Genomic DNA, 16,964 nt, shown 5'->3' with positions numbered 1-16,964 from the left:
TGAAATTGTCTTTTAGATTAATATGTTTCCATAGTTTACGAATAACAAATCCAAACTACTTCTGACATTTTCCTGATCCAGACAAGTCAGAGGTATGTCGACAATTTTGATCAAAGCGTTAATCAAGAAAGTCTCTATTTTCTTCTAGCAGAATAAAATATATATATAAACCAATAAATATTATTTTGGATAATTTGATTCATGATTTCTTTAAATAAATTAAATGGATGTGGGGAAACCTTTAGTGCGGAGATAATTTTATAAAACTTTAGTTAGTTAAAATGAAATTGTTTCCTGGTGGGATAGCGGTATTACAACGCTAAAATTCGGGATCCGATTCCCAGCGGTGGACACAGCAAATAGCCCAATGTGGCTTTGCTCTAAAACAAACAAATAAATCATTGGTATGTTGGTATAAAACTCCAATCTGTTTTAATAAATCATTTGTGTGTTGGTATAAGATTCCAGTCTATTTTATTAAATTATTTGTGTGTTGGTATAAAATTCCAATCTATTTTATTAAATCTTTGGTGTGTTTGTATAAAATTCCAATCTATTTTATTAAATCATTGGTGTGTTTGTATAAAATTCCAATCTATTTTATTAAATCATTTGTGTGTTGGTGTAAAATTCCAATCTATTTTATTAAATCATTGGTGTGTTGGTATAAAAGTCCAATCTATTTTATTAAATCATTGGTGTGTTTGTATAAAAGTCCAATCTATTTTATTAAATCATTTGTGTGTTGGTGTAAAATTCCAATCTATTTTATTAAATCATTTGTGTGTTGGTGTAAAATTCCAATCTATTTTATTAAATCATTGGTGTGTTGGTATAAAAGTCCAATCTATTTTTAATAAATCATTGGTGTGTTGGTATAAAACTTCAATTTATTTTAATAAATCATTGGTGTGTTGGTATAAAACTCCAATTTATTTGAATAAATCATTGGTGTGTTGGTATAAAAGTCCAATCTATTTTTAATAAATCATTGGTGTGTTGGTATAAAACTCCAATTTATTTTAATAAATCATTGGTGTGTTGGTATAAAAGTCCAATCTATTTTATTAAATCATTGGTGTGTTGGTATAAAACTCCAATTTATTTTAATAAATCATTGGTGTGTTGGTATAAAAGTCCAATTTATTTGAATAAATCATTGGTGTGTTGGTATAAAACTCCAATTTATTTTAATAAGTCATTGGTGTGTTGGTATAAAAGTCCAATCTATTTTATTAAATCATTGGTGTGTCGGTGTAAAAGTCCAATCTATTTTTAATAAATCATTGGTGTGTTGGTATAACTTAAGGTTAAATTTGTAATCAAATTTCAATAATGTTAAATTGTGGGAGTCAATAATTTTTAGTTCTCATTTTTATGCTCTGGAAAAATAACATTGAATCGTATTCCATTATGGAACACCTCACGAAGCAAGAAAGATACAAATGGCAAACATTTTAGCGTTCTTCTTTTTAACCTTCAACTTTCTTTCTTCGGTATTTCAGTAAGTGTTACTTTTGACTTTGCCACTTTCTCATAAGATAGTAATAAATGCGGTAAGAAATAGTCTTGAAAAGTTGGATTGCTTGCATTCATAGATGCATATTTGTTGGTTAAAGACTTGTATGATATTCTTATTACCGAGAAGCTTTATTTGTTTGTATTTAAGATAGCTCTACTGAACTTCCCTCGGAACATTTCGTTTGTTTGTTTGTTGTGCTACCTGTGCTCTGCCCTCCACGGGTATCTAAACCCGGTTTCTAGCGTCGTAATTTCGCAGACTTATTGCTGTGCCATTGGGGGAGGGGCGGAGCACTTCGTATTAGTTCCACAAACCAATAAATAATGTAAAAAAAAAAGTCTTGGTTGTCCAAGTGATAACAGAAATAAATTTACGTTCATTATTAATGCAGAAAGAAATAATTATCTTTAACTTTGATGGAGGTAAACTATCATTTCTGATCAATAAACCAATACTGTTATGTAGAATTAACCTGAAAAATTTTGGTTCTGTAGAGCACTCGAAACTGAAGAAAATTTTAACAAATAGAACTATATGTACATTCACAGTCTTTAATTTTTTTTTTGACAGTGGAACCATATTTTCAGGGATATTTCGGGAAATGTTTTCTATTAGCCAAGGTGTTTTATGTTTACAAATATAAGTTATTTTGGGAGATATTTCGGGAAATGTTTTCTATTAGCCAAGGTGTTTTATGTTTACAAATATAAGTTATTTTGGGGGATATTTCGGGAAATGTTTTCTACTAGCCAAGGTATTTTATGTTTACAAATATAAGTTATTTTGGTAGTTTCTTTTGACTAGTTTTTAACATCAATATGTTTTGCTATGACAAGAAAAAACGTTATACATCAAAGGTTAAATAAAAGAATTGTTTATTTGTATTTTGAAATCGGTACCCTAAAAAAAAACGCAGTTGTAACATTAATTCTAGTAACATAATCTATAGTTTGGTCAACAACTTGCGTTTCATATCAAGCGCTATAAAATATGTCTAAAATTTAAATAATACGACCTGAATTATGATAAAGATTCTGTCTGCCAGAACAACAAGAGAAATTAGTAAAAATTCAAACTCCACTACTATAGTTTATAAAATCGATATCTCAAGATTAATAGACAAAACAATGTCGAGCGAAAGCATTACGATAAATCCCTGATAAGTGATGAATCACCTTCTATAGATACGATATATATATTTTTTTCTATATCCCAGATATTGTAGTTGACCGTTCAGTATGGTGCAACGAGCTTAGACTTCTCATAACTTTTGCACGACGTAAAAGTATTTTTAAGAAAATATTAATTTCAAATAAAAAAAAACAGATGCTAACACTAAAGAATTTTTTCGTTAAAAGGTCACACTGTTAACGATAAGGTCCTTCCTTATAAGATACAAACATGAAAAGAAGCATGTTTTATTAAATACGTCTGAGAATATAATACAACTAGAATCTATGTTATTTTGAAATGGATTGGCAACTAATTAGCGCTTATTGGACACTAACTTAGCTGTCACTGTATTTTTATATCTTTGTACAATTAATGGTGTATCAAATGTAACTTTTAGGCGCATGTCTTCTACACATTGAGTATCAGTTTGTGTTACTTTAGGTGTATTTCACAAATGAGATAGTTGCTATTTTTAATTAGATGATACTTAGTACTATTTTAAGGATGCCTTTAAAAAGTGTATTGCGTGAAACTTGTATTTGATATTGAAATAATTTGAAAGTTTTTCGTCATATTCTTCTTGGTGGAATTTAAAAATACTTAGATATTTACAAACTGTATTAATAATTCTTAAACATATACCATTCACTATTCCTTAAGATCGATAAATTTAACATTTATTCTTCAGACAGGTAAGTTGATTAATTATGTACGTTTTGAAAACTTTCCAATTTTAACTAATCTACAAAACCAAGTATGGAAGGAAGATAAGTTATAAAGAATTAGGAAATATATTTGTTATTTACGGTTTTCGAAGTCTAACAATACAATGTTTCCAACACATGTCATATGTATTTCCTTTGTATTTTTATCATTATTTTTGTTTTTCGATGAGTATAGGTACACCGAAGAAATATTCCTTAGAAGGTTTTACACAGATTTGATTTAAACTCAATACAGTAAATATAGACACCGAACTCTTGTTGAAATAGTTCGTAGATAAATGGTAACATCATCAACATCGTTTAAAGAGATTGTTTCAACAGGAATATTTAACGACGTATCTATCATATGTAATCGCAAAGGACTGTATTAGAATTAATGATAAAACGTAGCTTTCGAAAAACTTGTGTCCTTTCAACCTGAATTAAATTGAAACTTCCATCAAAGAAACATATAGAAGGAACAACAGAAACACTTTTCAAGTATAGCACACGGTTCATACCCACGGGGAATTAATAATGTAAGTAGATAAGCATTAAGACTTTAAATTGGGTTAAAGAAAAGTGCTTTTCACAATATTACCAAAGTCTAGAACTTTTTGTCAGATGAAAGAGAATGAACACACTACATAATTTATTTTAAAATATATATATAAAAATCTATTTATAATATTTTTTCTCAGTTGTATTGATGAGAAATGATTATAAATTTTACATATTGACCTTGTTCCAGTCGTTATCTAATATAAAGATATAATAAATACGGCACAAAAGGACATTAATATTAGAATCAGAAGTAGGCTGCAGTTAGGAGTCCGTTGAGTTTTATGCAGTGAAAGGAATAAAATCAACTTCACTACTAATGTGTAGATAGTTGTTATGAAGTACGCAAAGAAGAAGTCAATTACATAATAGATATATCGAAGCCAATACAAATTAAAACCCTCTTTCGGCATTAAAAGGAAAACAAATTCCACGACTTTCTTATCACACTCCATTTAGTAAACTAATTACACTGGACAGGAGCGAACTTGATTAACAATAGTACTAAAATTATGTTATAAATTAAGTCACAGTTTTCATTTTGTTTGTTCTTTGGACAGGTTCTGGCCTAGTGGTTAGCATGATAGACTGTGAATACGAGAGTCCATAATTCAAGTCCCCTTGCCATAAACACGCACTCCGAATATTTTGGGGCTTTGGATGCATTAAAAGAGTGACAGGCAAATCTCACTATTCTATTAAATACACTAAAGAGTTATAGGTGGATGGTGTTGATTAGCAACCTTCCCTCTAGCTTATCAGATACTTTTACATATCCGAACAATACTGGGCAACATATTCGAACAACACTGGGCAACATATTCGAACAAACATTGGTCATTAAGAATAAGTTTTGGCGGAATTATTGAGCTTATAATGCTCAAAACTAGTTTATTGCTATGCTTATTTGGAGGTACCGACCCTAAGGGGTTAATTTATAGAAATATTTGGTGTGTTACTACGTTCTATGAAGCAATAATTTTTTTCTCTGAATAAGTGATGTCCAAGACAAGTTGGGATTTATCCCATGACTTTGGTATTTGATATCACTTTCGAATCACAATGGGGTTTTGTTTTCATTTTTTCAGTGAAAAAAAATCAAACCTCATAGCACAAAGCACCCCAAATAAATACCAACTTAGATTAATTTTTTTTCGTATCCTATCGAATTACTATCAAAATATAATAGCTGATATACATCCTAAAATATACTATTACGTTTCTTTTAAGCTAGACAGATGAGTCTTACTTGAGTAAATTGATCTTACAAAAACACAATATTTCATTAAACATTCCCTTAGAAATGTCCATGTCAATCACAAAAATTGGTAGTTTTTAAACTGTGTATATTTTATTCTTGGGATATTTGAACCAGGGAAACAAAAAAGAAAAAAAAACTCTTTCTTTTCAGTCATTCATCGTAAGCTATCCAATTTTGCTTGTAACCAATGTGATACGTATCATTTATTACTTGAAAACCTCACCTCTTCGGCTGTAAACTGAAACTTTACATTTTTATTTTTCAGTCAGAAGACAAAAACAGAGCGTCAAGGAGAAATATAATATATGATAACAAAAGACAAAATGAAGAATCTAAAGATATGACTAAGAACAATATTTATTAGGCGTTTTTGGAACTCTTTTTATTTCTTGTTAACATCTGTACGTAGTTACTGAATAAGTTAAAATAAACGTGAATCTTTGATGTGGTTATATGTATAATTTACACTTAGTTAAGTATATCTATCGTGGTAATAAATGTTTTTATCTCACATGTAATTTGAATTTTTTAACTTAAATATTGTTCTTGTGAAATGTTCCATTCACTGCCATAATTTAATTTCATTCATCAGCTCTGCTTTCCCGAAGTTCCTCATAAATCTTTTGTTGTTTTGAAGCAGTTTAACTTAATATTTAATCGTTATTAATCCAGAATATTCTATAAGAACAAAATAATTTTATCTCACATGTTGTTGGTTAGCCCAACAGAAAGTTCTCACCAGTTGAAAAGCACTTTTCCTTCCTCTGTAACCAAAGTTCCCCGTGGACAGGTAATGCCGGCTGGTTAACCTCAGTTAAAATTCCCTAAGGGCTTAATAAGATGTAAAAGCATCAAATTAAGCTTAGTTTAATATCTACTTCGCATTTTCGTTGGGATAATAAAATTGCCTGAATATCTAATGTCCCATAAGCATATAACAGATCATGAGAGTCTCATATCTTGACCCACATCTGTAGCGATAAAACTTTTGTTTGTTGTTGTACTTGAACTTTTGCAAAAACTACTCGAGGTTTGTCTTCGCTAGCCGTCCCTAAGTTTGAAGTAATAGATTAGAGGAAATGCAGTCAGTCATCACCAGTCACTGCCAACTCTCGGGCTACTCTTTACCAACAGAATGACCGTCAAGTTATAGCGGTTGAAAAGTCGAGAATGTTTGGTGACAAGTTTCGATACCGGGACTTGTTGATTGAGAGTGGTAAAGATATGAGCACGATGAAACCCAACATGTGATTGGTAGTAAACTCTTCATTCGTTATTATTATTTAATAGTTTTTTAGATTTTCAAGACTTCATTTTTGTAAGTTTTTTTTCACAACTGTTATTATTACTGAGAGAAACTGAATCAGTTATAACATTACAATAACTTTGCTAATTTATTTCAAAGTTTGCATTCATTGAGTAGTTGGTCAAGTTCAGACATGTCCTCAGGTACAGTTGTTGATTCATGGTTATCATATGGATTTGGTTGAGAGCCATACCACCCCGGGTAAGTGTTGCATATGAATATATATGAAATGATTTTGTTTTCTTGTAATATTATAGAATATATTCTGAATATATCGTTTATCATGTATATGAGCATGTTCCACATGCCACGTGGTTGAGAAAACTGTTAAGTTGATTTCGTTCTAGATGTATTTATCCCTTTATATGTGTGAATAATACCTGTTCTGCCTAAGAGGTGGATAGCTGCAGTACTTCAACTGTGCCACGCTTTCTACAGTAGTGTCCTTCAATGGTCGTTAAGGCGTTATCTTCAGGTGTGTATGAATAAGAATGAGTAGTCTTGTGGTGGCGCTAACCACTCAGGGTAAATGTGACGTGTCTTTCAAACTGAAAAACGTTGGATTTAGTCAATCTATAAAAGGGTCTTAAAGGAGAAGCAGCTTAAAGAGAGAATCTAGTGGAAGTCATTCCACAAAATCAAGTATACACACACACACACACACACACACACTGTTATAATCTATTACAATAATCTCAGTTTTGTCTGTCCTAAAAATGTAAACGAGAGGTGGATGTAAATATACATTGTTAGACATTTTGTACAACATATTAAAAGCATATCAAAGTTTTTAAAAAAGGTCTAACGTTATGTCATGGAATAACACTATCAATTTATTTATTAATAGTATTAAATATGGTAAAATTTAGCCCTTACGAAAGCAAAACTATTGGTATGATAGATTCTGATTAAGAAGTTAGCACACAGGATCACACAAAAGTTGTAATGGTTTTCAAACGAAACCCAAAACTCCTGATTGATTGTCATACCCAAATGGCTTACATGCAGTCAATTCAAGTTAATGTAACCAATGTTGATATGATTTATCACTGATACAATTGTAACATTAAAAATTGTGCGTGTCACTCTTAACCCACTAATCGGTTTTAAAAACAACGAAAACATTAGCTACTTCTCTTTTGCTTTCATGGTTTAACACTATAGGTTTCTCACTAACAGGAAAGGCTTCATTTACAAATGATATATTTCTAAGTAGGCCCGGCATAGCCAGGTGGTTAAGGCTCTTGACCCGCAATCTGCGGGTTCGAATCCCCGTCACACCAAACATGCTCGCCCTTTCAGCCGTGTAGGCGTTATAATGTGACGGTCAATCCCACTATTCGTTGGTAAAAGAGTAGGTAAAATAGTTGGTAAAAGGTGGGTGGTGATGACTAGCTGCCTTCCCTCTAGTCTTACACTGGAAAATTAGGGACGGATAGCGCCGATAGCCCTCGTGTAGCTTTGCGCGAAATCCATAACAAACAAACATTTATAAGTAATAGATATAATAACATCCCATTAATTTATATGACCTAAAGTCGTATTGTGGTAGACTTACACTAGAACTTACAAAATGTTAGACTTATCTTTCCGATGTATTTATAGTAAATGGTCATTATATGCTCTTAAATTGTCGTTTATGGGAGGATACTAGTTTGTAGACCAAGTTTCATCCTTGTTTATATCATTTTGTCATAAAAAACATTCATGAGGTTATCACTGACACAAGAAAAGGAGCACGGAGTATTTACCATTCAATAAAAGCTAAACGAGATACTACTTCTTAGCCCCTATCTGATTCACATATTTAAGCTGGTCACTATCTAAACAAATGTCTCGCTGTTATCCAGTCAAGTCGCCAAAACTTCAGCTTTATTTAACCGATTTAGTATATTTTACGAATAATTAATTATCAGTGCTCATATTCACGAATGCTCTAAGTAACTAACATGTAATCTGAGTCAGTAATGTGTTTACTATCAGTTATATATGAGTCATGGATGTTCGCTGTGTATTACTAATATCTGCTTCTGCCCTCAGTTATGGCTATCTTCTTTGAGTCATTAGTGACTAAATTCGGTCAGTTGACACTGGTCATAGCGGAAATTCCCATAATCATGTTAAATTGTAGAGAATGTACAAACTAATTTATTCAACAATTTAATTGTAAGAGGTATGTAAAAGTCATACATGGAATGAAATAAGAGGAAATTTATCCTTTAAAGATGACAATCAGTGTAAAAATTGCCCTAGTAAGAAATGTATCTTGTTAAAAACAGTTCTGAGAAAGGAAATACCACTGAACAGTCTTCGAATGATTATAGTTCTGAAGAGAGTGATAGTTATGACTATTACAGTAAGACCTGTAATGCAAAAGTAACTACTGTAAACCCATAAGCTCACTCAAAACATAATCTTTAGTTTGACATGGATTTAGAAGCCATAGATAATGATATTGAAACAAACGTATGCGCGGGTATTGATAGGCTGGTATCCAGTCATAACACCTGGAAATAAACTGATCGAATGGCTTATGGTGAATTTGTTTTTGACGTGTTACCACACCTCAGGAACGAATATTTAAAATTATTAACATTGGAACAGAAACTCAAACATGACCGATTCACAAAAGCTTCATGAATATCAAAATAAGGTTAATTGATGAAGATGAATATGATGAGCTTGAAGATATTGAAATGGCTGTAAGAAAAATATAAGATTTGTTGAATTGATCTCTGGATTGGAGTTTCGAGTAATAGTGATGTCCTCATCCGGTAATAAATGAAATGAAAATGTCAGTACTATGAATCTCTCATAAAAATGGCAAAATACAACAGAATAAACAATGTGAAATATGTATATTATTAGTACCTCATAAAATATAAATGAATAAGAATACACAAAAAACTAGGTTAAGTAACCAACAGAAAACATAACTATAATTACAGAAATATTATAATATATTTCTAGATTAAGTGTATGTAGGGCTAAATGTTTCTGGCTTAGGCAAAAGCCTTGTAAAGTTGGGCCCTGGAGTATGTGATGTGGGTGAAAGCTTAGTGACATCACCACGTGGTCAGTTTGTTTTTCTTCTATACTTTGGTAGTCACTGCTTACGCCAAGTGCCTGACAACAAACAACAGGCTAGATATCTATACCAAAGTGCAATATATCACTTGGCAATATATCTTTTAACTAAACTAATCTGATATCATGGAGGAGGCTCTCCTAATTCAAGGTGCATTAAATCCAATGCATCCGGGAAGACTCTCCAATGAATCATCAGTTGTACCTGAAGAAATAGGGATATCGCAATTTGAGCTTGCCAAACTAACCTAATGTGCGAGGGTTAAGGCTTTCTAGCGCCTGTTTTAACAATATGGTCATATGGAAATTTATAGGCACTGCATCTGGTGACTTGACCTTATGTCTTTCTATAAAATAACATGAATACCCGTTAGCTGTATGAGGTATGCAACAATTGAACGGGAGGTATGACTGAAAGTCTTATATTAGTTAACCCATAGCCTTTTGGCCTCGTTTCCAGATGGAGATCCTTCTTGATTATGTTGCATATCATTGCTTGAGACACATAGACAGCTTTTACTGATGATCTTTGAGTTCATGGATTCTAATCCGTTACTTTAATTTACACAGCTGGGGTATGACTTGTTGCAGGTCTGTTTCTGAATGGTCCTGGTACCCCAAGTTTATCCACCGTCCTTTGTTTTCCAATGCCATAAAATACAAGTGATATACTTGTCTTGGAAAATCTAAATTCTCCATCTATTTATATTCTTATTATCTGAGTGTTTGAATATTTTACGTCGGAAAAGGCTATTAGATATCTTCCCCAAAAGCGATTAATTATCGATGGCATCACCATGAAATCACAACCTACTGACATCTAATTTATACAAATATGGCCTTTCTCATGGTATAGAGGTGCCAGCAAGTTAGCTTGATAAAAAGCGTGGTTCACTTTGGCATTTGTGCAGCTCCCCAAATGTAATAAATTGCTAAGAGTATTTTAGACACTTAATCAGACATGCATTTATTTCAATGAAACTCTATATGGTAATAGAAATAATTCTGGAGACACACAAGTGATAGATGCATATATAAAGGAGTCACAAACAACGAGTTCTAAGAGATAAGAACGTTATACTAATATGTAAATATTGAATATGTAAATCAGCAAGTTACAGCCGCTATAATGTCCTAGTGGAACGGTATGTATCAGAACCACATTTTGATATTATTTGGCTTTCGCACGTAGTAAACTAGAGCATCCAGCCACACTTTCTAAGTCAACGTGACAGTTCCTCCACAAGTAGCAAATACAAACGTGACTTTCTATGCCATTTACAGACAACTTGTATGGTTTTCTGTGCCTTTGGGTTGCTGAAACCGGCCCTTGGAAGTAGTCGTCCGTCGTCAGCTGACGGACTTTGGAAAGTAAAGCACTGATCTTAGCGTGTTGTGCAAACAATCCTCCTCTAGTGGAAATTGCACTTCAGAGCAATAATCCAGGAGTAAGGGTGGTCCAAAGCTAGTTGATTCACACTTAAATATCTTCCGATTACATTTTATCTGAAGCATCAAAGTGCATTTCTTCTTTGTAAATATTTTGGTTTTGCATATGTACTGTTCGTATATATATACTCTAACGTTAATCTGAAAGAGATTTAAAAAAAAAAACAATATACTACTCTGGAGACCTAACTTTCTGGTCATTCTATACATATCTATGGTCCTCTGGTGGGTCAGCGGGAAGCTTATTGACTTACAGCTCTAAATTACGAGGTTCGATTTCCCACGGTAGATAGAGCGCAGATAATCCATTGTGTAGCTTTGCGCTAAGATAAAATTAACAATATACCAATGTTTCCAAGGGAAACAAAGAAAAAACTGGTAAAGCAGATCAGCATTTTATTTTCAAAAATAATTCATACCATGATTGAATAGAGTTGTTTAAACAACTCTATTCAATTATGTACCAGCTGTCCAGTGTCGGCTAACAATACGAAGAATTAAATTGTGGCGGAATGCTACAAGTTTTTCAAATACCTATAGAATGACAGGTTTCTTTTTGTGAGTGTAAAACACTTAAATACACCATTTCGAATTCATACCATATATGCTATAGGTATTGTTATTATATTATATTTGGGCTTCACTGTAATGAAAAAAAATGGCCCATTTGCGCTTGTATAGAGTGTAACTTTAGTTGATTTTCTTTTAGTGCCACACATGAGCATGACAGGTACTGCTACCTTCGGTGTAAGTGGCTTTTTTTTGCCCTTACGTTTACAGAACATTCTTGTTTGTCTCTTACTCATCAACGATACCTCTAATTGGATTTTTGATTAAAACTTTTTCCGTGATGATCCTGATCTGATGGTTCCCCATTCGAAGTAAAACTTAGGGACGATCGTTATTAAATTCTTTCCTCCTTCTTCTCTCCCTTTAACCTAGCAACTCATTTTTTTACCATCATAATTTCTGACATTAATAGAAATTATGAGGATAAATTAATTAGGCATGTTGACCATTCCGAAACTATAAAAATTTTAGATTTCAAAACCTGTAATTTAAATTAACGGTTTTAACACTGTAAGGTTGCGAAAAAAGTGGAAACCAACAGATATAAAATATCCATGCTAGAATGCAGATGTTAATTTTGCCCATTACGGGATTGGAATCAGAGGTGTGTAAAAGTAACATTTCATCCTCCACAAATCACTGACAAGTAGGCTTATCTTTCAATCCCAAGACTCGTCAGCTAGCTGAGCGATGAAAAAAAAAAGTTTATCTCAAGCGCTATCTATATAAGGAAATAAGAATAATATCTATGACAAAAATCTTTTTGACCACAGATATGTGTATATATGTTTCATGTTCCTCTTAACTTGTCTTTCATCTTTTACAGAATTCAAATCAGAATTGAAAAAAAGAACAGGATTTTAGATCGATCTCTTACATTTCGCAAGCCGCTGCCCAGAAGGCTTCATGTTCAATATCAGAACTCGTCAGATCAGAGACGAATTAAGAAGGCTGCGGAAAAGCAATGTAGATCCTAATGTGATTTTCATTATAAATATTACGCCCATTGTTTTCCAATGCTTCGCTCTGACTTTTGATGTTCAAACAGTAATTTCATAATTCTTGTACTACAAATATAAATCGAGTTTCAGGTAAACTTCTGTGTATAATCCTCCCGTCGAGCTGATAAGTTCATGTATTGAAGAAGAACCTTCTTGGGAAGTAACTTGTGAGAGACTAAAATATAGATTTGAAAGACTATGGATTTGAGTTCCATAATAAATGAATATATTATGAAGAATATGAAAAACTGCTACAATCTAATGGGATTTTGTTCTCAAATATTAGAGCTATAATTTAAATATATTTTCTCGTTCTCTTATACAGTTTTTTTCTATTATGTTTTATCATAAGTGTTTCTAGAAAACATTTAAGTTTTAATATATTTTTCCTTTTCCTTCTTCTCTTGGAATTTTATCTTTATTTATTTATTTTGCATTTCATCATTAGTTCCTTATACATTTTTCAAGTTGTGAAGTTTTACCGCTTTGATGTTTTCATTTTTAAAAAAACCAGCAAAGTTTAAAGTATCTCGTCTCCGTGTTTGTTGTCGTCAAACATGATCCTCATCTAAAATCATAAATACTATTCAACGTTAAACTGGTACACAATTAAAAATATTTTATTTAGGTCTATCTATGGCCTTCAAAAGGTTGACAACTTTACATGTTTCGACGTTACAACGTCATCCTCAAAAAACGTTGTACCGTAGAAACATGTAGAGTCATCAACTTTTTGAAGGCCCATAGATAGGGCTAAATAAAATGTTTTTAATTGTGTACCAGTTTAATGTTGAATATTATTTATGATTTTAACTTTATACACAAGTGCCAAAATACTATAATTATTCCCATGTTGTTTTCTTTATCATTATCAATATAATTCCAAAATTTCATCCTACATTGAATATGTAATTAACATTCTCTCTGCATCTTACTTTAATAATTGTCTGCTTGTTCAAGAGTACTGTCCTTATTTGTATTTCATTCGTCACTTTTCACTTTAACTCCTTAGCCCTGATAAGTTAATACATGCTCACTATATAATACTGAACCTGTAAGCATTATTTGAAGTACCTCATGAAACAGTGATGAACATAAAAGGATAATATTCATACACATGAATTACAAGTAAAATTTCATTTTTATAACCACATACAATTTATAATATTCAACATTATTTGAGTATCAGCACGAGTACAGTAACATTTAAATAACAACAAAAACTTACAATCCTCCTTCCAACTTGCTTTTTATTGTGCTGAAATCCATTGGTTGTTTGATGATTTTCTTGTAGGTTGGAAACTGCTTGGTTTTGACTGGAAAAAGGAAAGGCCAGGAGTCCTCATGCTTTTTAAGCTCATCCAACAAGGTTCTGAAAGTGCACAATACATACAGATTAATTTACATTTAACAAAATTGTTGTGCATTACCAATACATTATAGAAAAAAACAAGAATCTGAGCAACAGGTCACAGTTTTTAACACATAGTGGAAAAACAAGAATCTGAACAACAGGTCACAGTTTTTAACACATAGTGGAAAAACAAGAATCTGAAAAACAGGTCACAGTTTTTAACACATAGCGGAAAAACAAGAATCTGAAAAACAGGTCACAGTTTTTAACACATAGCGGAAAAACAAGAATCTGAAAAACAGGTCACAGTTTTTAACACACAGTGGAAAAACAAGAATCTGAAAAACAGGTCACAGTTTTTAACACATAGTGGAAAAGCAAGAATCTGAAAAATAGGTCACAGTTTTTAACACTAGTAAAAACTGATTTTATTGCTCACCTTTCTGGAGTGAACTCATTGTCAAGAGGTTTAGACTAGTAAAAACTGATTGTATCCCCACCTTGCTGGAGTAAACTCGTTGTCAAGAGGTTTAGACTAGTAAAAACTGATTTTATCACTCACCTTGCTGGAGTAAACTCGTTGTCAAGAGGTTTAGACTATTAAAAACTGATTTTATCGCTCACCTTGCTGGAGTAAACTCGTTGTCAAGAGGTTTAGACTAGTAAAAACTGATTTTATCGCTCACCTTGCTGGAGTAAACTCATTGTCAAGATTTTTAGACTTCTCCTTTTTTTCACTTGACTTTGATTTACTACTTGGATTATTTTCTGACTTTTTACTTGGTGCAGCTTCTTTCTCCTTTTCCTTTGTTGTTTCTTTATCCTTTTCCTTATCCTTTTCTTTTTCCTTCTCTTTTGACGCATTTTTGTGCTTATTGCTCTTCTTTGGCTGTGACTATCGATATGGAAGTGAAATGTAGTTTATACACGTTATCATGAAATGTTAGAGCTTTTCTGCTTAATTATTATGAATTATCACTGTTAAAAACAACTCATAGCATTTATATATACCTCTTCTTTTTCAAGTTCAATTATTTCAGCTTAAGCAGACAAACACACACTGAACATTACAACAAATATACACTGAGAAACATACAATTTATAATAATCAAAATGTATATGAATAAATGAGTTAGTAACAAGGAAATACAAGATACGAAAACATTTGAAAGAAAAGGACCATAACTTTTGTTTTTGTCTGCTGGATAAGAACAATTTCATCTTAACAAGATCCACATTGGTCATAAATGACACATTACTTACCTGCTACAAGAACATTGCATTAAGAATTTCATTAAGTTACTTTCTATTTTTTTTTCTCCATAACAAGCATCACAACAACTGAAGAGCCGTACTAAGTTTTATATTATAGATAACAGTTTAGATATTAAGAAACAGAAAACAAGTGGCATAACAAGAAAGCATAATGAAATTTGAAAACAGATGTCAAAATAAAGTGTCTTCTTTGAGTGGCACAAGTACGATGAAAACTTTTTTTTTCTACTTTAAATGCCGCAATGACAACAACATTTTTGAAATGAAAGAAGTGAAGAAAACTTAAGTTTTACATTTATTAAGAGCACACTAACACCGAAGAATTACAAATTTCATCGAAACTTTTATGGATAAAAAAAATCACTATTTAATGTTTATTTGGTTGAAAATTTTACTTGATGAAGATGTTTTCAAAATTAATTAAAACTTACCTGAACTTTACAGCTTACACAGCACCATTTTCCTTTTGGTGGTCTAAAAGTTAAAAGTGGGAAAAAAAAGAAAGGATATACATATATATATATATATATACACACACACAAACACATACATACATAAATCTTGTATTACTTGGTCATCATACAGCTAAAGAAAGTTCTGCACCAAGAAACCTATGTAAATATAATAGTACTGTCTGTTGTATTTCCGTGTAACTACTTTGACCCCTGTGAACTGATATAGAGGTTCATTGGTTCCATGTGGAGGTATATACAAATTTTATTTGGCAGTTTTTATGGGTGTTTTTGCATTTTTCACCAATACTTTGCCCCCATATTGATGGATCTTCACCAAATTTGGCACAAAGGTTTGTTGGGTCCATGTGGAGATACATGCAAATTTTGGTTTCATATTTTGTTTTGCAGTTTTTCTTGTCATTTTTTACAATTACATATAAGGGAAACAACTTTTCATGTCCTAAGACAACCTATCATTAATCATGAAGTTACATAACTTACATCCAGGGGATAGGTAGTCCAGCTAGTAAATAAATAAATAAAGAAAAACAGCAAAGCTATACAAAAGTCTATTAAATACCATTATTAAATTAGGATGCTGTGAAGATGTTATTTTTTTAATTTATTAGCAGTAAAATGCTGTCACTTCAACATGGTGAAAGGCTCTTAATTATATCTAAAATTATTGAACATGGTTTACACCTACCTTGACAAAGGAGGATCTAAGCAGTTGATGTGGTAAGTCTTGGGACACAGGTCGCAGTTAATCAACTTACCCTTCTTACCACACAATACACAAACCTTATCACCTGTAGCCTGGAGGGAATAAACAAAATCATATTGAACAAAATACACTATATAAAACAAAATACATACTTCTGGTACTTAACCATAATGATCAACTGAAGCCTTGCCGTGCCTAGTAATACATGATTACATACAAAATATGACACTCAGACAAAAGAATACACTTTTTCTTGCTTCTACCTGTAAATTAAGAACTATAAAATAAGATGCTTATATATGAAGATAATTAAAATAATAATAGTAACCTCACACATACACATGGAAAATAAAGCAAAAATGTGAAACATTAAAAAGACATGGTAAACAGTTTGTGGTTTTTAGACCAAGTTTCTAGTTTGTTTCAAGTACATATTTATTCAAAAACTATTCTTATGCAAGTTTATTAACCTTTGAATTACTAACTGGTTTTTATATTATTTGCTCATAGTGGGGGTACACT

At 32.0% G+C, this 16,964-nt stretch overlaps 1 protein-coding gene across 3 annotated transcripts in view; it reads right to left on the bottom strand.

Moving 5' to 3' along the window:
* LOC106459048 (bromodomain adjacent to zinc finger domain protein 2B-like) overlaps positions 1–16,964 on the bottom strand; it is a 96,225-nt gene that overhangs the window by 21,846 nt on the left and 57,415 nt on the right. For all 3 annotated transcript variants that reach the window (XM_013918624.2, XM_022385427.1, XM_022385428.1), the window contains exons 28-31: positions 16,425–16,534; positions 15,695–15,737; positions 14,675–14,883; positions 13,863–14,006 (exon numbers count right to left, since the gene is read on the bottom strand). In XM_013918624.2, coding sequence (XP_013774078.1) covers positions 13,863–14,006; positions 14,675–14,883; positions 15,695–15,737; positions 16,425–16,534 — 506 coding nt within the window. The remainder of the gene's footprint in view (positions 1–13,862; positions 14,007–14,674; positions 14,884–15,694; positions 15,738–16,424; positions 16,535–16,964) is intronic.

Source organism: Limulus polyphemus, unplaced genomic scaffold (assembly GCF_000517525.1).
Source record: "Limulus polyphemus unplaced genomic scaffold, Limulus_polyphemus-2.1.2 Scaffold552, whole genome shotgun sequence".
NCBI classification, from domain to species: domain Eukaryota; kingdom Metazoa; phylum Arthropoda; class Merostomata; order Xiphosura; family Limulidae; genus Limulus; species Limulus polyphemus.
The sequence above is the reverse complement of the archived record's forward strand: the minus strand, read 5'-3'. Positions and strand labels throughout refer to the sequence as shown.